The sequence below is a fragment of the Malaclemys terrapin genome, chromosome 10 (assembly GCF_027887155.1).
Source record: "Malaclemys terrapin pileata isolate rMalTer1 chromosome 10, rMalTer1.hap1, whole genome shotgun sequence".
In the NCBI taxonomy this organism is placed as follows: Eukaryota; Metazoa; Chordata; order Testudines; family Emydidae; genus Malaclemys; species Malaclemys terrapin.
Genome location: NC_071514.1, coordinates 85,440,149 through 85,467,693, shown reverse-complemented (window position 1 = coordinate 85,467,693; position 27,545 = coordinate 85,440,149). Strand labels below are relative to the sequence as shown.

Sequence of the window (27,545 nt, the reverse complement as noted above, 5' to 3'; positions counted from 1 at the left end):
TCCTTTGACCTTAAATAACTTTCTAGTTCTTCAAGTGGGAATCAGCGACTTAGCTAAGGAGAAGTGATTTTTAAAGAATCAATCTCTCTCTCTCTCTCACACACACAGTTATATCAAGACATACTATATAATCCCACTAGGACTGGCATAGAGTTCTCAGGCATGGCAGAGGAGAGACATGTTTTATGCTGGAAATTTATAGCATTTCTTAGTTTATTAAATTCTATTACAAAATATTTCTCTCTCTCTCAAATTGTGACAGCTACATGCATCTTTAAGCAAAAAGATTTTCACTGCTAATAGTTACCAATAAGAATATTACAATCACATTTAAGGTGGCTGCTCTGCGATAAGTTTGGATTCTGCAGAGGACGTTAGCACTGTTCACACACGCTCAAAAAATACGAACTCAGGAGAAGGCTGCAGTTGAGGAAAGGACATCAGCCATGCTTCAATCCTGCTGGACTTCAACGGAACTTGGGCACGTGCTTCTGGACTGGTCTGGAACAAAGGGATCCTTTCCTGAATTGGACTCCAAACAGACACATCCCTGTCACTCAGAATAAAGTGATACTTTTCCTGCTGCTGCACGGACGGAGTCAGAACTAAGCTCTGGATGCCAAATGAGCAAAAGCCCTTCCAGGCTGAACAAAATCCCTGGCTAGCCACGTATTCCTTAAACATTCCCCAGCAACCTTTCAGGGTTCGAAATGTGTCTTTGCTCTGAATTGGAATAACCCTAAACGCTTTCACTTGGTTTGTGGACCGTGGAATGGTGTCAGGATGGTGGGGCTGGCTCCCTCTCAGAGGTTAAGGCACTGGCCTGGGAGGTGCAGGTTCAAACCACTGTTGCGTTGCCAGAGCCCTAATTACTTAGACCTGACTTTGCAGGGGGCATTGGCACTTGGAGGGACTTACTTGATAGAGACCCTCTCTGTGCTACCCTGTACTCGGGACCCAACTCTGTTGCCATGGGAATGAGAGAGATGTGCCGAGCTCACCCTCACAGAGCCAGGACAGGTAGAGGTGGTCGAAGGGCATTTGAATAATTTATTCCACAAAATTTGCAATAGTTTTCATATGAATTATTCAGCCAGTATCTTTTAATTACTCAGCCAGCTGTATCGGCAGGGAGGGGCTCAGGAGGAGAAACAGATTTCAAACACTCGCTTCTCTAATGAAAAAAAAATCACTTTTTGAAAACCCACATGACAGGAGGGCGAAGGCAGGCAGGGCAGTGTGGAGTGAGACTGGAACGAAAGCCGGGAGCTGCCAATTTCTCAGTCCAGCTCTGTTGCCTGCCCTTGGCTAGGTACTTCCCCATCTGGAATACTGACCCCCTGTGCAGTGGGGCGCACACTGCAGAAGGGGGAGTGTAACCCACTGGTCGGCGCGCACTCCGTGTTCCCCTCTGTGCCCGGGCCACAGGTCTCAGCTACAACGCCGGGCTCTTGAGCTCAAGCTATGGAGACTCCTGCCTTAGCTTGGACATCCCCCAATTCGATCCCGGTTGTCAGCCAAGATGGCGACAGTCCCGGGAGTGTCATCGATCTCGGTTTGTTAGCATGACTGAGTTCAGAATTTTATTGAGACACAAAAAATGAAGACAAGAAACCTCGGACTTGGTGCCATTTTAAAGGAATACCCTGGATCAAAACCAGTCCTCCAGTCAGCCTGGTAGCCTGCATCTAGTAGCAGCTACTACACAAGGTTTCAGAGGAAGGCAAAATGCATACAGGAGTTAAATCAAAAGCAGACTGTTCTTAGCTAAGCATGCAGTGCAGTATAGGGTGTGTGTGTGTGTGTGTGTGTGTGTGTGTGTGTGTGTGTGTGTGTGTGTGTGTGTGTGTGTGTGTGTGTGTGTGTGTGTGTGTGTGTGTGTGTGTGTGTGTAAAAAAAATAAAATCCAAAACGTCTCTTGGACACTGCTGCATAATCAATTACCCTCCCCTTCCTAGCATGCAGACCTGTCACTATTGTTTGTTTAGCGTGGACCATACAATGCACAAGAGCAGAGAGAGCCCTTCCCCTTAGACAAACGCATGAGAGGTGGGACATACTTGGAAATCCAGAGGGGGAGGGAGATGTGGATGTATTTTCAAGAACTTCCCGCTGCCCCTTTAACTATTCCCTGGTCAGAGCTGCCCAGAGGATTCAGGGGGCCCGGGGCAAAGCAATGTCGGGGGCCCCTTCCATAAAAAAAAAGTTGCAATACGATAGAATACTATATTCTTATGGGGGCCCCTGCGGGGCGCGGGGAATGGGGCAAATTGCCCCACTTGCCCCCTCCCCCCCCCCCGGGCAGCCCTGCCCTGGTCAGAGCTGCCCAGCCCTTGCAGACTCTGGTCCCAATATGCATCACCAGAACCTCCCTGCCCAGTGACCAGCCCAGGGTGAAACGCACATGGCACGAACTGTTTCACACATTCCTGGATGGGATTTCTGGGTGGAGGGAATGCTTAGAGGCTGATCTACTGCACAGGACCATCTTTCCAGCAGCATGCACCATCCCTGCCCCAAACGGTACGCCCGCCCAGCAAAACCCCATGGCTGCAAATCTCAGAGCCTGGGTCAACTGATGTGGGCTCGTGCTCTGGAGTTAAAATTGCAGCATAGATGTTCAAGCTCAGGCTGGAGCCAGGGCTCTGAGACCCTCCCACCCTGCCGGATTTCAGAACCCAGCGCCAGCCTGAGCCGAACGTCCACACAGTTGACCTGGGCTCTGAGACTCACTGCCACAGGGTTCCCCCCATGTACACATATCCAAAAATGACTGCAGCCCAGTGAGTGTACAGAAGGCAGATTAACACCCAAGTGCATTAAAACATTTAATTAATATGCTGCAGAAGGATATATCTCCACATAATAGAAAAAAAGCACAGGACTCATTAAGGTTGCATCTTCTTGGGCTGGTGGTTATTAATTAATGCACTTCCAGCTCGTTTATCTAATCGCGGCATAATTGGTTCCAGTTTTGGTCAATGTTCTACTTCATCAACTCGGTAAATAGCAAGGATTGAGTCCCCACAGCAGGCGCCGGCTCCAAGGAGACAGCAAAAGGAAATCTCTCAGACACTCAGTGGGTTTCTGCCACTCACGAAGGCACCCCAGAAGACAGAACCCACACACATGCACTGGCACTGCTGTAGCCAAAAGGTCTGTCTGTAGCCCCAAGGACAAGCCAGCCCTGCCGCCCACTTCCCTCCTCCCCCCCGCAAATTCTTAAGTGTTTCTTGCAAATCTCCACACCACTCGCTCTTGAATAGTGCCTAGCATGGGGCCTCTCAGCCCAGTGGGGGCTCAAAGCAATGGATTGGCAATACACAGCTTTCCAAAGCCAGCAGGTATCCTACTGGTTCCTGGCCCCAGACAGCCATTTGCAGAGCTGAGAACGGAAGCCAGGAGTCCAGATTCATAGCTGTCCCTCCTACCCTAACCCATTAGACCCTACTCCCCATCCAGAGCCAAGAATCGAATCCAAATGGAGGGAGATGTGGACAGCTCTGACCCAAGGGGAGAGGAGACCATGGACAGTGGTGGAAGGAGCTATAGACCTCAGCAGGTAGGGGTGCCTATACCCAGCCTGGGAAGTGGGATGGATGGGGGGGTGGGGGGAAGGATGTGCGGTCCTAACAGTGGGCCTAGGGTCAGCACTGAGCGACTGGCTTCCTCGGTAGCAGGGGCCACCTTGTTCACACCTCACTGGCTGAGGGAATCCTGGGACTTCTGAGGGAGGGAATCCCGGAGGGCTCTCCCACAATAACCCCAGGCCAAAGGAGCTCTGGCACTACTAAAGCTTGCATTTAGCGGTCATGCTTATCCAAGTCAGACCGTGAGCATGTCCCTTGTCTCACCTCAGTGTGCATCGCACATACTAGCACCACCACCAGACGGTGAGCATGTTAAACTCTTCTAAACATCAGAGCCCTGCCCAGTAGAGACAGGGGTGTGCAGACATGTCAATAACTCACAGCAGGGATGGTCACCCCCACCGCCCACTGCGGCACAGCGTTCGGCTGCAGAGACAGCCAGCCTCATGAGATTCTTGATGTTCACCCCTTCTTGTCAACTGTTGAGGATAGGCCACTTCCACCTTAATTGAATTGGCTTTGTTAGCACTGACCCCCCACACACACACTTGGTAAGGCAACTCCCATCTTTTCATGTGCTGTGAGAGATAGATAGATAGATATACACACATACATACATATCACAGCACATGTGTACACACACACACACACAGCTTACTGTATTTTCCACTCCATGCATCCGATGAAGTGGGTTCTAGCCCACGAAAGCTTATGCCCAAATAAATGTTTTAATCTCTAAGGTGCCACAGGACTCCTGGTCATTTTTGCTGATACAGACTAACACGGCTACCCCTCTGAAACCCGTCGCTATCAATAGGCTGAGGTACACTGGTGGAAGTGGCATTTAGAGCGGGCTATAAAGGGCATGAGAACTGTGCTCTGTCGCTCATACTGCCAATGCTAAGCACTCAAGATGCTCTTAAGGCTGTTCTGCCCATGCCCTCTGCTGTTCTGGTAGCATGAAGGAGCAAGTGCTGTGCACACATTGCATCTTCCTGTGCATGGAACAGACTGATCATTGACAAACCCCCCAGAAGATTGTCTTCTGCTTCAGCAGGTCGCCAATCCCCCAACGCCCATGGTGCAGGAATACTGCACCGCCCCCAGAGCTACCCAGTGGATATGGGTTTGGAACAGGCTGCTGTGCCAGGAGGAGCAAGATGGCAGTGGACACCCCCGCACCAAGTAGGGTGCCTGTCCTGATGTTGAAGGGGAGGGCCAGCTCTGAGCCTGACGTGCATTACCCAAGATGTCAGTTTACAAATGGCAGTTTTATGTAGGTTTACTAAAAAAGGGTGGTGGGTATTAAGACTGCCCATATGCCACAAGGTACCCAGAGATCTTGTCGGTTCCTGCTATATTCCACACTCCCAAGATTATACAAAGCAAAACTGGTTCCTTCGTTTCAAACCTACATACATCGATGCCTCTCATTCCCTCTGGGGTTGCCACATGTCCTAGCACGGAACAGATAGATCACCCAACCTACAGCACAGCCATATGAATTTCCCATTGGGAGAAAGCCAACTTCCTGGGAATTAGATAGCACACCACTCTGAACAGCAGGCAAATCTAATTCCAACTAAGTTAGCAGCATGGAGCCGGCGAGGCAATGCACCAAGAGAGTCCTTCATATTAATAGCTTTATCACTGAAATTCGGTTTCATGCTATGTGCTACATACTGCCTTACTGCCTCTGAAAAGCAGAAACGGAGACTTAATAATGGACTTCAAGCCGAGTCAATGACCTAAGCTTCACATCCTCTTGCTCCTCCATTCCACAGACTCAGTATTCACACCTCTTAATACAATAGGCTTAGAATAATCTGCCACCACATTGGGAGCCGCTACATTATGGAAGCAAAAACATGCAACACCTTGATGACATTTTAATTTGCTACAATGTCCCATTTTATTCAGTGAAGTCTTTTTACTTTAATAAGATACTTGATCAAAGTCCACCACAGAACACGGACTGAATGTACACTCTCACCTGTTTGACACCAGACAAATTATGCCATCACTTCCTGCCTTTGACTTAAGGCAATATATATAAATATATAGACACATGTCACGGGGCTGATACACCCCCTCACAATACACTGCACTGGGGATCTTACGATGCCCCATTTTATTCCATAGCAGCTAACATATGGTGTTCCAGAAACTGAGATTAAACACATTTACCATTCCAGTTTTGCTTTAGAACAAACCGTATGTGCCGCAGTAGCACGCCCGGTGAAGACGCTCTAAACCTACGGGAGAGAGCTCTCCCACGGCTTAATAACCCCACCTCTGGGAGAGGCGGTCGCTATGTCAGCGAGACAGCGCTGTCTACACGGGGGGTTAAGGTCAGTATAACTACGTTGCTCGGGGATGTGGATTTTTCACACCGTGAGAGAGTCATACCGAAGTAAGTGTGTAGTGTAGACCAAGCCTAAATCCTCTTGAAAGCCAGTGGAAGTTAGGGGCTTAACTTGGGTGAGCTTGTAAACCTCACTAGGTGCCTGTCAGCATCTTTCAACGCCTAAATCCCTTTGTCGATCTGGCCCAGCGTGGTGTGTGCGGTCTGTAAATCAGTTCAGACAGACAGATGGAACCACACTGCCCGCTTTACAGGAGAAAGAAAGCCACACTATTCGGATGGGGGCTAGAGGGGTGCAGAACATCCCGGCACCGAGCGTTGGTGGCCACGGCAGCAGCTGGACCAGAGCTGCTCTCAGGTTTGGAAGTAGCCCAGCGACCCAGTGCTCCGCAGATCACGTTCTGCTGCCTTCTAGCCACTTATCGTCAGGCCCAAAAGTGCGTTTAGTCCTTATGTGCGCCTGAAACCTCGGCCAGACACTTCCACGCAATTTGCAATGGTTCTGTTAGAAGAACAGACGTTCGCTTGATTTTTATTCTCGTTAAGAGAACATTATTGCTCCTACAGAGCATGAGAGTGAGCCTAGGGGCTGGCTCCAGCCACCCTTCCTAATAGATTGCAACGCGATAGGATGGCTCCGAGCAACGAGAGTTACAGGTTCTGGTCCATGTTTTTAGATTCCATTGTAAGTTCTTTGCATCAGGCTCCATCTCTGGGCTTGTCTATATGGCACCTCGCACCATGGGGCTGCCACAGGTAATACACATGCACAAACGTACATCATTTCTAGCAGGCATTTCTAGCAGTTTTCAATCACTTGACATTTTAATTTTCTAACCCGACGCTGCCAGAAGATCTTGTTCAATCACTTGCTTCCGTTTCCTACCTTTGTTCTTTTCAGCACTGCAGTGGCTGTGCCAAACTGCAGGGAGCTAGATTAAAACCCCAAACAACTAAATTCACTAAGGTGGTGAAGGCTCAGCCACGCTCCTCCTCCCGCCCTATGTTGTCTGTTCTATTTAGGCTGTCAGCACTAGCAGCAGGGGCTGTCTCACTACTACATGTATGTCTAGTACCTAACCCCATGCTCTGACTGTCCCTGCCGGGAGCTGGGAGTGACTGACAGGGGATGGATCACTTGATGATTCCCTGTTCTGTTCATATCCTCTGGGGCACCTGGCACTGGCCACTGTCGGAAGACAGGATACTGGGCTAGATGGACCTTTGGTCTGACCCAGCAGGGCCATTCTTATGTTCTTAATGCAATGCGTCTGATCTGTGTTGAAGCTCTAGCCACTACTGTAAAACCAACCACACAACTGGCATTGCAAAAACAGAAGAAACCTTCAACTTGGAAATTCAAGAGGAGGTTTTTTCTTAGCTATAATTTGCATAAAGTGATGCTAACACTAGCTGAAAGAGGAGCCATTAATAATGCCCCCAATGGAGGGAAGAACTAGAGCAGACCAGAAAACAGAACCTCGGCAGGCCAGGAAATTCTGACATGTTAAAATTTGTTCTCATTTCAAATCAGAAAGAAAAGTCAAAATGTCAGAAACATCAAAACAACCTGATCGAAACTTGGTCATTTTGATTTTTTTATATTATAACAAAAGGCAAAACAACCCAGTTAAAACAAATCATTTCCCACAAAAGATTTCGATTTCATCTCAGCCAACTTTCCAACATGACAGCTTCCCTTGGAAAATTTTCAACCAGCTCCCCTGGGAACCAAACAAATCAAACAGGTCACTGCTCATTCAGCCGGCTCCCCGCCCCTGGGGGTTCTGCTTCATGCACAGGCTGTTTTTCGCTACCATTTTCCCTCTCCCCCTTTGGATCCCAATCAAACCCCAAACAACTCACATCACCGTCACCACTTCACGGGACGGCTCCTGCCCTTACAGTTAAGTATGTGCTTCAGCGCTTGGGCAGATCAGGACCAGAACGCTCAGTCCCGTACAGGATCAGGTCCTCAAAAAACGTCAACGTTTTAGAGTATCCAGCCAGCAACTGCTTCAAGCGCCTTTCCTGGCCTTCGACTTTCCAAACTCTCCCCGCACTGGCAGTTCAGAGCCTGACTATCCCTGAATCATTACTTGGAATGGGGGAATTTCATAAAGCAACAGCATTAAGATGGTGCCATTTATTCATGCAGGGAACTGTATTATTAGATAAAGCAGGACGGCAAACAGTGAATTTAGGCTGGGAACTCCAGAAAATCCTTGTGCTTCCTAGCAGGCAACAGAGCTAATTATTGCAGTACAGAGCCACACTCCTGGGCGTGCCCATTATCCAATTACATCAAGTCCATACAACGAGGGGAGCGGTAATGGAGCCCTGTTCCTATCAGAAAGGACCGATTAGCAGCACAAATGCAAAGACTCGCCCACATAGGAGAGGCAGCTCAACAGGTTTCTGCTGCGTCTCTGGTTCCGGTGACAGCCCTGCTGAAGTGTAAACGCTGCACATGGGGCTGTCACAGCCCCGAATTGTTCCCTGCATGATCGCATTCAAGCCCCGCTGGCAGCAAGGAGCTGCAGCTTTGGCTTCCGAGGCACTCAAGGGCTGCCGTGCCAACAACGGCCTACACGCCAACTGCTATCGACTGTATGTTCAACGGCCCAGCAGCCTCCAGACACAGACTGTTGGCCTAGCACAGCTCCAGAAATGCTAGCGACGGACACTTTCCTCGCTTGTCCTGCCTGTAACCTAACCCAGGAGGAAGTTACGCCCCACCCTGGTTCCTTTCCTGTACCACGGCCACAGGAGTCTGGACAAAGAGCAGCACATTTCAAAGTTGTTTTATAGGCACAGTTAAATGGAAAATTGGCCTGATTCCAGCGCAACAGGTTCATAGCACATGCGTTTTGGGAGCGCAAGAGAGCGTGGCTGAAATACGAGATTTTAGACAAGATCTGGGACCTCTGGTTCCAAGAAGATACATCATTTCAGAGCGGATTCAAACAAATGAGAGAACGGTCACAAAAACGGCAATGTTGCTTCTCTTGGAGAAAATTTGAAACTGACCCACTCGGTTTTTCCAAAATTGTTCACAATTAAAAAAAAATCAAAATCATTAATTGGCACTTTTTGTTTCCTGGGGCGGGGGGAACCCAACCCAACAGGTTTCAGTAAATGAAAAAACTGTCCAGAAGAACCCAACCAAGCAAAGAGTTTTCATGAATGTTTAGATTTGGAAAGAAAAAGCCATTTTTCTAATTAAAAAAACCAAAACATTTTTCCCCCAGCAACTCTAATACCTATAAAAATCTACCAAAGCCTGGTTCTTGGGGCATTGCACGGCCACACTGGAGTGAGCCACAGCTGGGGCTCAGATCTGCTGGGAGCAGTTAGATCTGTAGAAAGAACAAGCAGCTCAGGGGAAAGATGGGAACGGCTTCGACAAAGCCTCCGGCGCTCTGCCCTCACCTGAGCAGACTTCTCTAGCTCATTCAGTGATTGTGCAGGGCAGCGGGCTCCCTCTGGCCCTACAGCCACGACAGGCACGGACAATGCTGGTTTAGTGCCTGGGGACTACACTGCAGGAATGCCATGGGCCCTGTTGGTTCCTGACTGGCAGGAGAGATGCTCCCACCAGGAAGGGGTGCTGCACTGTTCACCCACACCCTTCTGCTCCCACCAAGGCACCTGTTCTCACTAAGAAGGGTGTCTCTGCAGCAGAAGAGCCCACAACCCACACAGAGGCCTGTGCTGACCACTCCCTGGGGCCTGAATCAATACGGCGTTGCCAGCTCTTGTGATTTAATCATGACTCTTGCCCTAGTTGGCGTTTTTCTTCCAGCCCCAGCTCCTGGCATCAGCTCCTGAAATATCACATTTAATTTAAAAAAAAAGTGCAAGTTTCCAGCCCTCGCAGCTGTAGAGGAAAGTTTGAAAACTGGACCCAAGGGCACCCTGGAGGCTCAGAAACCAGGGGACAAAATCCAAAATTTATAAATTAAAAAAAAAAACAAAACCCACTACCACCACTTGTGGTTTCTAAGCCAGTCTCATGATTTGAGGCTTGACTCTAATACCTCAGACAACGAGTGCCCAGAATTCTGACTGGGCTATTTGACAGACTAAGCCACAGACTCTTGCCAGGAACAGATATGGATTCTGGGCACACCACACATTCGAGAGGTGGGAGAGGAGGCCTGCCTGGTTTAAGAACATAAGAACAGCCACACTGGGTCAGATCAATGGAGCATCTAGCCCAGCGTCCTGCCTTCTGACAGTGGCCAATGCCAGAGGGAATGAACAGAAGAGGGTAGTTATCGAGTGATCCATTCCCTGTTGTGCACTCCCAGCTCCTGGCAAACAGAGGCTAGAGACATTTCAGAGCATGGTTTTGCTTCCCTGCCCATCCTGCTAATAGCCATTGATAAACCTATCCTCCATGAACCTATCTAGTTCTTTTTTGAACCTGTTTCGGCTGGCCTGGGTTTCCAAGTGACGAACCTCTTGCTTGAAGGCCTCACAGACGTGGGTGCTTTGGAGGGAACTGACTGGAAGGAGGGCATGGGTCTGGGGAAGCAGTTCTGCACATCGAGGGAGGCGAAGAGATGGCCCGAGCATCCTGGTGGAGTGGAGAAGTTGGAGTTGTTTAAGAGACAAGGTTCGGGATGGGGGCATGGCTGGATTGTGAAGGGCTTTAAGTGTAGGCAGGGAGGGACTTAAAGAGGAGAGTGTCACTATCAGATCAGTGGGGGAGCATCTGCATGGAGTCCACTCTAAGAAATGGGGACCAGCTGGCACTGCAGGGCTCTCACGACCGAGCGGCAGCTGAGCGCATGCATGCCAGGATGTGCTGCCCAAAAGCCACCCTCCCATCCCTCTTCAGCTGTGCCATATTCATTAAGAATGCAAGCTAGCCCCTTCCCCCTCTGGGTTCCTGTTCAGTGCCCAATTGCCAGGATCTCTCAGAGCACAAGGGTCACCTGGCAGGGTGATTCCAGGCTGTCCACATGAACAAAGAACTTGATTTGAGGGGCCTGCCCCCAAACCCCGATATGGGGAGGACAATGACTGATCAGATTCCCCACTTGGCAACAGACCACCCAGCATGGCACATTAGAAAGTGCCAGTCACTCCTCGGGGGCCTTTCCTGTCCCCAGGGCAGCCTGGTGATGAGCAAAAGATGCATCATCCTAATCCGACTGAGGATGAAGCCTTGACCTGACCCAAGCAGTGCTCACTCTGAAAAGGTCACCGCTCCAGTAAATGCTGCGCCGAGAAGAAAACAAGGCCTAATTGGAAGTTGCTTCTACGGAAGACACAGGAAAAACATCTTTAACTGTCGCTCAAGTGTCAGTGCATCTTGGAAACAGGCATCTCCGATCCCTGGAGCATCCGCAAACACTAAAGCTAGTCTAGCACTGTGAGCCTAGCGTTCACCTTGCGTAACAGCCCCTGTTGCCTTCCCAGATGAAGGCTGGCAGGGAAGGGATGGAGACACCCCATGTCTCTGGCTCAGCATAAGGCCAACTGCACGGCGAGAGCAGACCTTAGTCCCAAATTTGCTGTCTCAAGTAGATGGCGACTTGGACAAGTGGGGGAAAGTGATGCTGGAGGGCGCCCAGGCAGGAGCTGCTTCAGGCCTCAAAACGTGTGTGTGTGTGTGTGTGTGTGCGCGCGCGTGTGTGCGTGCTTCAGCCTGCCCTCCCCCCCCCCCCCCGCCAAAAAAAAAGGCCTCACAGAGGAAGTCTGTTTTGGGAAGCACTGGAGGAGGGGCAACGCAGCAACGGGGCACACTAGGATGGAGGGCAGAGAAGAGCAAATGGAAGAGTGGAGCTGGGACCCTCAGCACAAAGGTCCCCCCTCTTCTGGGCTCTAAACCACTTATCCACCGCGACAGAGGGGAGAAACGGCACATGGACACAGCTAGCAACGACCGGGCAGGAGCACAATGCGTGCTGAGGGGACCAGCTGTTTTGCTTTATAGCCTGGAGAACACGGCTACGCAAATCCAGTAGCTGTCGGCTGGCACGATGCCCTGCCCTGCCCCAGTCTGGTCACATCTCCCTGTCCACGTTCACCGAGGCTTTCTTCCGTCGTTGCTGTGCGTGGCCGCGGGCAGAGTGCAGGGGAACAGCCAGCCCAGATCAGAGCTGCGGCCCCTCTAGCTCAGGATCCGGCTTCCGACAACGGCCAGCACCAGAGGCCTCAGAAAAAGGTGCAGGAAGATTCACATTGGGCTGACGTGGGATATCTGCCCTCCACAGGAACTATTAGGGGCGAGGATGAAACCTAGAGACTGAAACTCACACGTGGGAAGTTGAATCATTTCCCATTGTTTTTGTTAGCATTAATTAGCATTCCAGATAGCCTTGTTATACAGATAAACCTCCTGTCTCTCGTTTGGATCTTGGTATGTTTTGGACCTGAACCACTTCCTGTGGCAGTGAGTTCCACAGTCTAATTATGAGCTTTTCCTTTTATTGATTTTCAGTTTGCCACCTTTTCATTTCAATTAATGTTCTCTTGTTCTTGTGTTCCTAAAGACACCAGGTGACCAAACAACTATTTGTGCTGCCTTAAAGCAGATAGACAGCTCCAAAACTAAGGCTGGCTGGGATTCAAAGCCAATCCTTATTTTCCTTAGCAACGTCTGCTCCCAAAAAGATAGACTTATGTCCCTCTTTAAAGAGCCAGGAACGCTGATGCTGCCACCCACACAGGCTATTAAGCCAACTGCAACAGCAACCACAACCCATCCTTGACCCCCAGGTCGATCTTCACTTCCCTCCGTTGCTGCTGTCCTAACAGACACAACTATTTATGTTTTCTTAAATCTAAAATATTTAACCCTTCATGAGACAAGGAGCCTTACCATGTATTGGATTTATTGGTTATTACACACACATTATTACAGTAGACAGAAGACATTTCTCCAACCCCAGCACATAGCATTTTGAGATGCAGCAGCATCACCCAGGACAGTGGGATCACAGAGAGAGGGAAGATCATCATCTAAAAAATGTTCCAGCAAGTTGGCAGCATCATTAACCTGCACGAACGAGCAAAGAGGAGTCACCCACGAAAGGGGAGACACATTGCTAATGAGTTCAGAGGGGCCTTGCATGGGAATCATTGTCTGGAAGGCCGGACCCAGCCCCTGCTGGAGTCGATGCAACGTCTGTCTTTGACTCAACCTGGCCCCAGGATCGGACCATTGTGCTGCCCCCTCTCTGCCTCTTCGATGCTGCAAAGGAGCCAAGAGCAAGTGTCTGGATTCAGGGAAGTTTCACCGGAGGGGGGGGGGGGGGGGGCAGGGAACATGGACTGTTGTAAAGCTTTGCCAAGTATTTAAGAGTTTTGAGTCTTTGCCAAAAGGGTTTGATTTTATAAGTCAATGAGATTTGGGTTCTCATCAGGCTGTTCCCGGCCACACCTAGGGTCAACCAGATCCCATGCTAAGCTACGGTCACTCTCCAGCATGGTACCAACTGACACGCTTTGCTGACTGGGAAACAGATTTAGCATTGGAGTAGTCTCACATTTCTGCCCTGCCCATCATCGGGGTGTCTGGGCACCAGCAAGAACGATTGTTATTCAAAAAGCGTATTCGAATACCAACACTGCCCCCTGTGAGGGTTCTCCGGGTATGACAGTGTGGGACACCGATCTGTCACAAACAGCCGCGTCCAGCCGGGAGAGGATGGCTTTCGTCTCGTGCACCAGCACTGCTGCCCTTGGCCTGGGAGTGGGTCACGCCTGCGGTGCAGTGCAGGAGACAGACGCGCACACAGTCCATGGATTGATGGGGGAAGGAGGATGCTCTGACAACCCACTCATGGTTTGTGGCTGCTCTGTCTGGCCCTGGATGGAGCCAGGAAGCAATGCCAGAAAAGGGAGCTCCACAGAAGGGAGTTCAGCGGGAGGGGAAGGGGACTGGCTTACCAGCAGTGTTATTCAACTCTTATCCCAGCCACAAGGCAGCCGTGCCCACCCCAACCCCTGGCTCGTGTCTCAATCTCCCAGCGCTGCCCCCTGAAGTCAGCAATGCCAGCTCTGCCTGTGGGCACCCAGTGCCCTCGGCACCACGGGCACATCCATCATCTTGGGGGTAGCTTAAGAAAAGCCCAGCCCAGTGAGACAAGAGCCTCTTGGTTGCACCCACCCCAGGGCTCAGATGAAACCTTTCCTAGCACCGCCCGCGATTACGGACTTCACAGGCCATTTATGGGACTGTGCTGCCACCTAGAGGGTAACATGCAATTTACCATCCCACCTGTTCACAGACTGCACTACTACATGGAGACAAACAGCCAGGCACGTCTTAAACACAAATGCTCACCGGAGGGTGGTTAGCATCTGGGCTGTCACTGTTCAACTCGCAACGCTGCATACAAATTATGCCACATTCAGGATTGGGGTTTCAGACCGACTGAGCGCTCGCAATGAGAGCAGAACATGGAAATCGCTTCCCGTGAAAAAACGGCATGTTTTCGGGGGGGTAGGGGGGAGGAATCTCCCCTCAAACGAAGAGAAAAAGTCAAAACCACAACAGTTTTCACGGGAAAAGATTTCCAGATAAAGGCTGTGTGGGGACAGCCACAATGAAATGTTTCCGTTTGCCTGCCTGAAAGGGAAATTACCAAGAGCTTTACATTTCCATCTTCCTGCTGGGCACACCAGTTTTTTGGGAAAAATTCAGTTTCTCTGAAAATTTTCAGTTCTGTGAAAAAGGCATTTACTGTCGAAAATCATTCTGATGGGCAATTCCAGAGGCTCAGTACCGCTGAAAAATCAGGCCCCAGAAGCCCGGGCGGGGAGAACAGAGCCAAACAGCCAGCAAGGTTCCTGAGGAGTCTTCAAGGAAGCTTTTTGGGCTCCGAGAACTGGCAGATTTTTCAGGAGACTTGTTTATTGGCACAGACCTCCCCTTCCTGACAAAACTTTCTTACTTGGCTGCTCTGCAGACTGGATCTCCCTCCCAGCCAGTCACATCTACCACGAAGGAGGGCAGGACAAGGGGCGATGGGTTCAAACTACAGCAAGGCGGATTTAGATTAAATCTCAGGAAAAGCTTCCCAAGTGTAAGAACAGTCGGCCAATGGAGCAGATGCCTCGGGAGGTCGTGGAAGCGCCTTCACTGGAGGTTTTCCAAAGGAGGCTGGAGCCATCTGTCTGGGATGGTTTAGACCCAACAAATCCTGCATCTTGGCAGGGGGTTAGACTCGATGGTCCCGTCTAACTGTATGGTTCTGTGATAGTGGACGTTGATCTTTTTGAAATATACATTTGCCCCTCATTCCAGAGGAGCAGGACACGGCTAAGTTAAGGCCTTTGTTTTAGCCATTTCCATCCAGCTCAAGTGATGATCTTTAGGGCACAGCAACACCTTACCACTTTTCAAAGAGGTCGGTACACTGTACTTGGCAATGCTGCATGAATTAGCTGTGTGGATCAAAAGGCTCTACTTAAATAGCTCCCCTCCTCCCATGAGAATTACAACCGGTCATCAAGAGCCTCTTGTACTCCCGGGTCACCACTCAATCTCGGGCCTTGGCTACACTTGCGGATTGCTGCAGAGCGTTTGTCTTTTCAGACACGTGTCATCCCGGTCTCCCAGCACAAACGCGACTCAGACCACATTAGCTGGAGCCAGCCTATGGCCATTTCAGCCTAAAAGCCCCAAAACAGGAAACTAAGGAGCCCAGAACAAGAGCTCTCTGAGCCAGCTCTATCCATTTCAACTCCAGCCCCCAGCGGTGGGATGCTCCGGCCTGAGCGCTGACCAGGGAGTGTCTGAGCAGCACAATCTCAGAATCTCCTCCTGGAAGCCAGATCTGCACTGCAGGGAGCTGTCAACTAGATTTCTGCCAAAGGCGTCACCGAGAACTGGGAGATCCCAGAGAGCGGGATTCAGCCCTCGCCATGGCAAGATGAGATTAATGGAATAGTCCGAAGGCCAGGCTGGCCTTTGAGGTCGCGGGGTGGGGGGGAAGGTTGTACGAGAGACCCAGCCGTTGTGGCCTGTCCCTTTAATACAGTTTTATATGCTTCCTGCCCTCTGCACAGCCCCCAGCTACAGAACTGGGCAGTCTCTTTATAATAAACCCCAGCCATTGAGACTAGCTACCCTGGGAACAGCCGCATGAGCAGTGACGTTAGCACCAGGCCCAGCCCTCCTTCCTTTCAGTGGGGCCACGTGTCGCATTCAGTCTTTAAGAGAAACACACCCACCCCCGTCCCCATGTTCTCAGAGTCAGCTTCTGTCCCTCCCAGACCAGCCAAACCCCTCCTCTCTCTGCTGGATCTAAAGACGTCTAGTCTTCAGCGGTTGGTTTCTCCTGCAGTTAACATACACAGAGGAATCAAGATCCCTTACAAATGCTTGTCTGGGTTCTGCTAGCAGAAATGGACTTATTGGAGTGTATTTATTGGAGGCAGAAAATAAATGCTCTCCAGAGCCCAAATGCCTTTCTTTTCTCTCACACTTTCTGCATTTGCACGTCCTGCGTGCGAGACACCACAAGGGGGCTATGGTGCGTCATGTTTCTTCCTGGAGATGCCGCCCTCCCCGAGTTTCCCCTATGTCCAGTATTACTTGAGCGTGTATGCCCCATCTAGTGATTGCGGAGCCAGCCTGCAATGATCCTGCACGGCTTGGAGGATCCAGCACCCACCTGCTTTAATGGATTGGCTTGGCATGTTACCGTTGGCCCTGGGAAGCAGCCAGTGCACCAGAAGGCTGTTATTATTCGCTTTGTGTTAGTGCTTAGAGACCCGCGCCCCAATGTGTTCGGTGCTGTACAAACATACAGATCCCTGCCCCCACGAGCCTGCAGGCTAAGTCTGAGAGACAAAAGCAGGACCCAGCAGATGGCGTGGGCAGGCTTGGAGCGGTCAGTTTAAATAGGCTGGCTCAGGAAGAAGAGGCAGTGGTCTAGCCAGAGAATTAAGAGGACGTTTCTCCCAAACTCACCACTAATGGGCACTAGCAGGGACGTGAGCAGCTCCAGCACATTCCGGCCGTGCGAAAGCACTCACACTCACACACACGAGATATTTATGCCAAGGTTTCAGGGCAGCAAGTTACAATAGCGAGGGACTGGAGGAGTCTGCAGCTGCACAGCAGAGCCATGCACCTACCTACAACGGTGAGAACTTCTTTTTCTATATCCGCCTTGATGTATATCCGTCCCCTGCGCTCAGTGTGGTCCGTTCCACATAGACTCGGGACGTTCATCACACAGCGTTTGTGGACATTCATCATACAGGCTGCACAGAAGGAAACAGAAACACTTACTCCACAGCAGGGAGATTACAAGATTACATCCCCACAGTCAGCTCCTAGCACGCCTGAAAGTTCTGAACAGAGCGGGGTGAAAAGAGATGGGCAGGATCGTGGGGCAATCCGGTACAAATACCGATACAGGCCCCGGTTCTGCCTATGGACCTTTGGAGCTGTGCGGAGTCCCGCTGGGTAGCGTCAGCGGGGCTCTGCATGTGCACAGAGATCCATCGGCAAGCCCCTCATTGCAGGATCAAGGCCAGAAACATTGTAGTGCTTTTTGTGCCAGCTTTAACCACCATGTTGGGACTTTTATCCACGGATTGGATTACTTCTCCCACAATGCCCATGTTGCAATACTACGCATTAGGTTGAGTTTGTCAGTGGTCAGCAGGCAGGGAGAGAACAGGTGCACATGTGTTGAATTTGTGCAAAAAAATGATGTCTACTTGGTGACATTTTAGGAGTGATCATTGATTAGCAGTGCCTGCACCTATCAGCAAGTTTCTATATGGATGGGAACCCCGGCACTACATAAATATTGGCATGTGCAGGCCCCTGGCGGCCGGACAGGTTTCCCATTAAAGCAGATGTTCGGTATTCATCACCAGTTCTATTAGTTACTGCATATCCCCATTGTAACAGAAATGCCATTTACTTAATTAGCATTTGAGCAATGAAAAGATCTGTCTGTCATTCCTCCCTGCTCAATTCCACCAGCTATTGTACCTCGACACCCACGTGAGCAGAGAAAATGCTTTCTAGAAGGGGCTGCTGAAATCAGAGGGCATTTTGTCACCTCCATGGGACAGCCACAGGGTGGTGCTAAAAGCCAGCACAGAAGGAAGTCAGTCTCCGAATATATGGTTTGAAATCATCTCAGGTTTTCCCTCTGGCTCCCCCTGCACCCGTATAAAGCCATGTCCCCACAATTCTTCACACTGTCCCCTGTCAATGGACAATAGACATGATCCCTCCACTGCAGGGCTAAGAGTCAGGCGGGAGCTCAGTCTCTTTGGCTCCTTAAATGTTCAGCCTCTGTTGAGGCAGAGAAGGGGAGTGATTAGTAGCCAAGGGGACAGAGATCCCCGTCCCACTCAGGAATCAAAGCCTCACAGCTTGTTTCATGGCGGAGGCTGAACCACCATTAAATGGTATGGGCCTCTGATAACTGCCAGACTGTGCTGGATTTGAACCCATGAGCAAGAGTTGAAAGGCCCCCTAGTCCATGACAAAGCCTCTGAACCACCCAGCTCTAGAAATAATCTTTACCTTGGGGACTGTACACCAGCTTTCCTAGGGGTTGGGGAAAGGGAACGAGGAAGAAAAAAAAAAAATGCTGGAAAAATCTCTCGCCTCCTTTTCAGTGAACCTTAAAAAGGACTGGCCAATAAGGCTGGACTACCAAGAGAGACTTAGGCCAACCAGGGACCTCCGCTGCGCTTCCTCTTCCAGAGCCCGAGGCCATTCCGACCCGCTTTCCATCCCAGCAGCGAGGCATGACCACTGGGTGGTACCTGGGTGACACACCGTGAGCATGAACATCAGGGGCAGGGCGGGGGTTTCAGTCGTGCTGGTGGCCTGCATATCCTGGATCTCTGCTCTCTGACCAGGGAACTGGGAAAAGCTCCCTCCCCCACACATGTCAGAGGTCACTTCCCATTTTAAGCCTTCTGAAGAGTCAGGTGGGGAAAGGGGAAGGTGGAATTTAACTCCAATGACTCTGACTGATGTGTGTAAGAGAGTTCCTGATTTGTAGTCCCCTTTCTGCTGTGCCCTCCGTGCATCCATCTAGCCCTAGCCCGAGCTCTCAGAGGCAGGGGCTGCCTCCTCCCCAGCAAGCATCACAGAACACAAATAGTAACTCGTGTCTACTACAATGTGCATTTCACCCTAATACACTGTAGTCCTGCTTGGAGCATTGAGACAGGTTGAGACATGAAGTGAAATCCCAGCCCCATTGAAGTCAATGGAAGTTTTGCCCTTAGACTTCGATGTAGTCAGGAGTTCTTCCCGGGCACGTGCCCCAGACCACCAGAGATTTGCCCTGCCCCTTTATATCAGCCGTGGCCGTAACACAGAGCTTCACTTACTGTCACATTTCATCCCTTGGTGAATGAGTCCATAGAGTAATGAGCCACAGTGGTCACAGAAGGTGGGACTGGAGTACGTGTGGATTTTAAATTTGTGCTTGCTCCTTGGATCCTAAATGGGAAAGGAGAGAGAGAGAGAGAGACCAAGATAGATCATGGACTTATACCAAATATCAGCATGTAGCCCCCACCCTTGGCATTTCACGTGCAGAGACAGGGCTTCAAGGCCACATCCAACTCCTACTGATTTCAGTGGGAGCTGGATCAGGTCCATAAAGATGCAATCACATTTCATTAAAAGTAACAAATTAATTTATTTGCTATATTAGGTCTTAACCTGGAAGCCTGGAGGGTGAAATTCACCCCTGGGCAGAGAGCCAGCACAAAGCCTGTTCTACTGGATACAGGTTTTTACACCGCACTCGCTAGGCCTAGTGAACTATTAGTGGCAAGGTGGCAAAAGATATTCCAGATCTCCCTCCGTGTTCAGACTACACAATAAACATCCTTATGCTCTGAAGCCAACCAGTAGCCGGTCTACTCTTAGGGAATCAAGTAACTCAGAAGAAGAAACTACTCCTATTCATTTGAGGTTTTTAAGCCAACTATCCGCTTTCCCCAACAGCCCAGCCCCCAAACTAAGAGACTCCCATTTACTCTGGGCACCAATTCCAGTGCTGGAAGAGATCTTCCATCTAGCAGAGGCTGAAGCCAGACCAATTCCAGCTAGAAATAAGGCACAAATTGTTACCGGGAGGACAATTAACCCTGCAAACAAACTGCCAAGGGAAGTGGTGGATTCTCCATCTCTTGCTGGCTTCAGATCCCAGCTGTTTGTCTTCCTGGCAATGACACGCTGGACAAACACAAGTTATTGAACTCAGTACAGGGGTGCATGGGGACATTCTCTGGCTTGTATCCTACAGCAGGTCAGACTAAACGATCTAATGGTCCTCTCTGACCTTACGCCCCATGCGCTCTGTGAACCTAAGATACTGTGACTACTGAAAGCAGTTGGGATGCTGCTGCAGGAGGTTCTGACAGTGTTGGACAGTAATACTCTTATGAAGTACAGCAGCCCAGTCCAAAGACACAGTAGTGTCCAGCGTAAATCACAATTAGCGCTCGTAGTTCCATTTTGCGGAGGCTTCAGACATTTCCAACTTTGGTTTTGTTCCAATCTGGAATGAAAACCAAAATCTTTGAGATTCTCACCAACTGGGGAATATTGCCCGGGCTCTGGGGCAGTCCGCCTGGTAGGCTCCCCAAGCCCGGGATGGCTGGAGTACCCAGCTCTAGGGCCGTCCTGCATTTGAACGGCCAAGGAGCCAAGTGGGTGAGCTAGCAGAAACCAGGGAAGGTTTTGTCATGTTCCTGCCTGGGTTCCGCTGCAGCTTCACCAAAATAGAACCAACCCTGCAAAATGTTTCAATTTCAACAAAAGTCAGAAAATCCCAACAAAATATGTTTTGCTGGAGTTTTTCCAACCAGCTTGAGCCATCACACCTAATATTGCCCAGTGCCAGTCTTTGCCCCCGTTTGGGTGAGGAATGGGGTACAATCCAGTCATGGTCGTGCCTTGTTCTCTCACTGTATCCATTACCCCTTTCCCTACCAGTGTTACTGCTGTGTGGGGGAACCTGTATGATTACAGAGGTTGACAAGAACAAAAATAGAACAATGGCAAATGGAAAACAAAAAGCAAGTGCTGGCAGCACGAAGGGTTTTTTCTGCAGCATCCTCCTGTGTAATTGAAGCTTGATTAACCAGCCCACTTTAAGTTTTATTTAGCTGCAATCCGTCCCGGAGAAGTGTCACTCAATAGCCATTTATAAACTCTGGCTTTAGTTTTATTACGGTGAGAGCGAGAGCCTCACACGCCGTTTTGATAGCCACAGCTCAGGGTACCCCACTGAGTTAAAATTCTCAGAAATCCTAATTAGATTCTATGCCAAATCTTGCTGGGAACTGCACCTGCCTCCTAGACTCCATTGTGTAGGCAAAGGGAGGATGTAGCCACCCCGAAGGGGTAGAATTTTCCCACCACTGGGAACTTTGCAGGGAATCCCAGAAAGGAGCCCAGCCCCTTCTCCTGCATCAACTCAACTGCAGGCAACGTTGGGGTTGGGCAGGACAAAGACAGATCCGTACCCTAGGACACCCCGTTCTCCTTCGGTTTCTTTTCTCTGCCTGTTACGTGGGATAGCATCATACAGAGCTCCAAGGTCGTTCCTCCTCAGCTGGGAGCCTGTGGCGTTTTACAGTGTAAAGAGAATTCGCCATCAGCTGCCTCCCCCTTTCCATCGGCTTTAACAGGGGTTTGCATCACTCTTTCCCACAGCGTTGTTTCCAGAGCTGGAGGCTTCACTACATCACACTGAGATGCAATTCACGACCAGTGCTCCTCGCTTGTCCAATGTGCGGAGTTTGCTCGGAAGCATTTCTCTGCTTCCCTCCAAGGAAGACGGGGGAACACGGGGTCTACAACTGGCAAACCCCAGTCAAAAGGTCATCAGCTGTCTTCCTGACACTGCTGCATGTTCCCCAAAACTCCCTGCTCTGAGCAGAAACTGAAGCACGCACGGGCTGCTAAACTAGTGACACCTCTGGTTTCATTTTTGAGAAAACAAGCTGCTCCTGTTTGCTTTTAGCGGTCGGTGGCGTTCTCCCCAGTCTCATCCACACTGCTTAAGACTTTACAAGCAACTCCCAGAAGCATTTCTTACTGGCTTAGCTTGGAGCAAAGCAGGAAAACATTCGCTACTAGATTGGGCTGCTCGTCTTGGCCTCCCTCGACCCCAAACGAGCTCACAGAAGGAACGTGAGGTACCAATACCCCCAGGGAGCCTTGAGATCATGTTGGTGAGATTCCCTGGCAGGGGAAGCCCATCCAAGGCCTGGCCTGAGTGAGGCCTGGACACATGGCAGCCGTGCTGTCGCTGGGAGAAGAGGGCCAGGCCGGGAGCAGCAGCAGCATGTGGCAAGGACAGTGCAAGTCCCGAGCCTTCTGCTGGTACCTGGGACTGGCTGGGCGACTCAGGGTCCGCCAGCAACACAAATACACACCCTCTGCCCACCTCAGTGCTGTCTGCACCTGCTATTGGTGCCTGATACTGGGCAGCCACCCCCAGTGATCAACAGCGGGGAGCACTGGAAGAGCTGAATTTGGAGTCTCCTAGATATACAAGGAGGAGATCTCAGCAGGATCCTCCAGGAGAGGTCCTCCAGGTTGGAAGCAACACCCCACTCTGGTCTGAAACAACCCAAGTACTGTTAACATTTAGGAGCATGTTCCCAGACCTGGTTCCTGGACTTTTGGGGCTGGACCTCAGCAACGACTGGCATTCCTGGAAAGACAGGGCCGATTTCATTATTGGTTAATTGTTTGTGGGCTTGGGGGCGAGCTGCTCTTGGCTCAGTCTTTTGAGCGGACTATATTTCTAATGGATGGGCAAGGTGTCCTGAAATGAGGAGCCATCCCTTTTCTATAAATTGTAACTTAAAATAAACACATAAGAGAAAGCATGGAGTTGAGAATCACCTCCCTGGCTCAGCTAAGCATGGCTGTCAACAGTACATGCTCCTTAAATTAATTTTCTCAGCTTTATTGCATTTAAGCTTTCAGTTGACTAATCACTTTGATACACTACAAGTTTCCATTCATGATACCCCAGGTAACTCAAATGACATTGGAGAGATGGGCAATAACTGAACTGCACTTAATTCAGTCTGCTTAAGTGCAAGATACTGGATGCATGCTTCAGCAAATTTAATTGCATTTGAAAACTGAAGAGGTCTCATACATTACTCTAAAAAAATGTATTTTAGATTTATAACAAAAGACACTTCCTTTTAATAGCTGGGCTTGTCATCTGGATAAGAAGCAGCCTGGGAGGATGAGGGTTAACAACAATTAACCTGTCTCCTGGAAACCTCAGTATCCCAGGAAAGCTAGTTCATTAAGTAATACTGCACTTCTGAAAAGCTCCTGCGCTCCCAGGAGAGGCAATGAGCCATCGCAGAGATTTCAGAGAAAAAGACAAACTCTGATTTTAGCACAAAAGAGGGAAAGGAGAAATTTTCAGGACTTGTGAAAACTTAGTGATTGGAAAGTTAAACAAAACCAATCTAGTTGGCAGCTCCTTTGCGATTTGTGTGTTCAAGTCTCTCTCGCTCCCTGCGGCTCACCAAGTCACTACTGGTGCTGCTGTTTAGCGGCCATGCTGCACCTACAGCATTACTTAGCCAATCGGAAAATGCCGCGTGCCCCCGACTCAGAATTCACGGCGGCGCGGCTGGACGAACGAAGAGGAGGAAGTAGACCATGAAGAAGCAAAGGCTGCTCTCAGGAAGATGTGATTTAGTCTAGTCCAAGTAACTGGGCTCAGTCCAGGAGTAACTAGGTGAAATTATGTGGTCTGCATTGTAGAGGTCAGACGAGTTGGTCCCTTCTGGCTATAAAGTCTATGAATATGAATGGGTAAACACAAGCCATTTCTCACAAAAATGGTGAGAAGAAAAAAAGAACACTCTGAAAAATCCATTTACTGTGTAAGGAACCTTATGGATTTAGTCGGATACAACTTTCCCCTGCATGGAAGTCCTTAAAAGTCACCCGTATTTGATTTTTCTAATCTCAGCTCTATTTGTGTGGAAGCTCAAAATAATCGCTCTAATCAGCTTTGGCCTGCACAAGAAGGATCTCTTTATTTCTGGTTCATTCCAATCCCAATGTACCTGTGTTTGCACCGTGCAGGGACTGATTCAGACAGCTGTCTATATCAGGCTGATAGGTCAGCGCCTGAGAATCCGGATGTCAATCTCAACGATGGAACAGAGACAGCTGACAACAACAGGATCAAGTTCTCCAACCGAAGAACCAGAAATCTATCATTTACTGAGCGCCGGCAGTGTGGGGGCAGTCAGTGTCTAAGGAGCCATGGACCCTGCTTTTCATTGTCCGTGTTCGGTACAGAAAGCCACTCAGACACAGATCGTTGCGCCAGAACGAACTGCAGGGAGAGCAGGCGTCTTGCAGAGGTTATTTCCGAGAGGCTTGCTGGAAGAGTGCAATCCGAGGAGCAGAAGGAAACTCGCTGTGCACGCTGCATTGGAAGAGTCAGATCAGCAAAGTACAATTGCTACTCAAGGGAATACTCACATGCAAGGAGATATCACACCTCCACCCTCCCTCCATATAACGCACACACGCCCCTCATGGCCAACAACAGGGATCTGGGCTATTCCCTCCTTATTCTGAGGAGCTTGCCATCAAGCAGTCAGCCCTTGCTATGGTATAGACGCTGGAGAGAGTCATTGCCAAGTTGCTTTACAGGGTTGTGCTGGGATTAGACTGGCTCCAGTGGCTCTGTGTCAGAAAAGACAAGACACTTGAGAAGATTAAAAACTCCCGTGAGCCTCCCTGAGGAAAGGCGGCCTCTTCTAGGCCAGCCAGCGGAACACAATGGGTACGCACGGCACACCTCATCCACAGAGAATCACAGACACAGACTAAAGCCCTGAGCAGGGGTAGCCTCGGACACAGCTACTAAGACCCAGGGGCAGAGGACAGAACGCTGACATTTAATAGAGTCGGCTCCCCGCCCTCCCAGCACTTACACCCCTCTCCTCTTTTTGAAACCTGAAAATAGGCAGTGCTTTCCCAATCCCCGTCTTTCCTACAGGAACGGCAGCCACCTGTGGTGACCAGAGCTCAGAGCTGGATGGCGACGGTATCTAGGCGGGGGACAGGCCGAAGGGATGCCACCTCCTTTGTACTACGGTAGCCTCCAAAGGCCCCTACTTGGCATGGGGGCCCCTTGGGCTGGCTCTGCGGCACCCAGCACAGACGAAGACAGCGTTTGTTATTCACTTCCCCAGAGAAGCCCACTGGCGAGTGCTTTGTTGGGCTCCCGCCCTGGGGCGGGGTGAGAGATGGCCGTTCTCCCACTTGGCCCCACTGGGTTTCCCTGACATGAAAGCAGCATGTGCCGAGGCCTCTGCGAAGCTCGATGTGGTGTTTCTACGGGTGGCTGGTGCAGTCCACAGGACAGCTCATTTATTCCACTCAGGTTCTTATATGGCCCTGGCACCATGACATCCGAGTGCATGAAGTGATATGACGGACACCTGTCACCTGGAGTTCTTTCCTTGCGTGGTCTCTCTTCCCCTCTCCAAGGATAAGTTGTATCTAGGGTGATTATTCCTATTTTTGAAAAACTACATATTCTCTGGCCACTGTGCTCTGGGTGTACATTAGCGAAAGCAGGTTGGAGCAGTGCGCCTGGCACGTGGAGGGGAAGGTGGGAGGTGTGGGATGGTCCTTACCTCCTGGGGGAGTCCACTTCCCTGGCCCCAGGGCAGCTCTGTCTCCTGCAGAGACAAGCTTTCCCCTTGCAGTGAGCAGTTCCCCTGGGTTGAAAGAGTGGAGTTGTCCTGGGTCCTTGTCCCAGAGGCTGAGGCAGTCTGAGGCATCCTCGCCCAAACCGTTGCATAAGGATAGAGACCTTGACTTGATGTTCTACTAGAAACCAGTAAACAGAGCAAAGAGTCGTGTGATGTGCTCATGGTTGCCCATATCGGCAAGGAGATGAGCTAGAGCATTCTGCACTAGTCAGAGCAGAGAACTGAGTGCTTCATGCCCAGGTATATTCCACTGCCCGAGGGGAGATGACAGGGGCATTAAATATCCCAGGCCAGTTCATCATCCTCCAGGATGGGACGGAGTCTCCCAGCCAACCGGATATGGCAGAAAGCATTACCTGCACCTGCTGGAATGCAAGAGCTCCATACTAGGGAGAAATCTAGGAATCTTCTAAACTATGGACTGAATTGACCAGTTGTGGGTGTTTCCATCTGCCACCTGCATCACCTCCAACCAGCTGCTCTTCTTCCATGAGCGGATGTCATTCGAACACTGGTCCAGCCGGGGGACAGTGGTTTGGTCATATATTGTTAAGGACAGGTAGATCCGTGTGTCTCATCTACATATTGCAACACTAGAGTCTGTCATCTTACCAAGTATCAGGGGATAGCCGTGTTAGTCTGCCTCTACAAAAACAACAAGGAGTCTGGTGGCACCTTAAAGACTAACAGATTTATTTGGGCCTAAGCTTTCATGGGTAAAAACCTCACTTCTTCTGATGCCACCAGACTCCTTGTTGTTTTTGTCATCTTACCAGCTCTAGCGGTTGCAGGTAGATGTTGAGAAGGACCGGAGACAAAATGATCCTTGTGGGACTCCTCCCCAAATCAGGGGGCTAGTGGTAGAAGTGCAGCTCCTCACCCCTACTCTTTGGGTGCCTCCCTCCAGGAAAGACTCCAGCCATTTGAACGTGTTCCCCAACTTACCTGTGGAACCAGGCTGTCATGGGGGGAGGGGTGGCAAGGTGACTAGGAGGCAGTGCAGAAAGTCTCTGGACAGATCGCTGTGTCCTATGCTACAGGTCCAGGGATCTGTGGGTTCTGTAGACCAAAGCCCTAACTGTTCCATGGAGGGTGACCCCCTCACCTTCATTACCCTGCTCAAGGTAATGACATGAAGGAAAATTGATGGCAAACAGAGTTGCTGTCCCCCTCCCCAGGAGTAGCTCACCGAGGGGATGCTATCATCATACAGGGACAGATTGGAAGCAGAAGTGCTGGAGAGCAGAACCTAAACCAGTTTCTAGAAGCGTCTATATTTCAATTTGCTCTTGCAGTCAACAGAGTTACACTGGTGTAAACCAGCACAATTTTAGGGGAATCAGCCCCTAGCACTCTACCCACCTTTTCCATTTCTAGATGATTAGGGTCAGTTATGCTATAGATTCAGGTGGGTCATCTTCAAACAGGTTATTTTGAAGGCTTCTATCTTCAGGCCTGAATCAAAGAAGAGACTAGTTGGGGTAGGGGGGTAAGGTATTGAAAACTTGCTAAGCCATTTGCACCTACTACAACATGGCAGAGTCCTCAGTGGAGGAAGAAATTTAACCTTATTCAGAGTTAGCCTGGGAGTTTTCCTGGCCCTGGTTTGAGAGACAGGACAGTATGTGCATAGCACATTGCCCTCTCAGTAATTTCAGAGAAGCGATGGATGTCTGCTTTGCTGAATCTCTCCCCTTACTTCCTGGATGTCCTACTGCACATCTGATTTTTACTTGCTCCAGAAAATGGAGGGGGGAAATTGTACCCAAACAAACAAACAAAAAATCATCCTTCTGGCACGATCAAATCCCCCTCATCCATTAAAGCCTTAAGTCTCTAGGCTGGAA

General features: G+C 50.1%; 1 protein-coding gene across 2 annotated transcripts in view; it reads right to left on the bottom strand.

Annotated features, from left to right (window-relative positions):
* The window catches only part of PRKCB (protein kinase C beta), a 241,597-nt gene that overhangs the window by 88,348 nt on the left and 125,704 nt on the right, over window positions 1-27,545 (bottom strand). For both annotated transcript variants that reach the window (XM_054042412.1, XM_054042411.1), the window contains exons 4-5: window positions 19,294-19,405; window positions 17,059-17,187 (exon numbers count right to left, since the gene is read on the bottom strand). In XM_054042412.1, coding sequence (XP_053898387.1) covers window positions 17,059-17,187; window positions 19,294-19,405 — 241 coding nt within the window. The remainder of the gene's footprint in view (window positions 1-17,058; window positions 17,188-19,293; window positions 19,406-27,545) is intronic.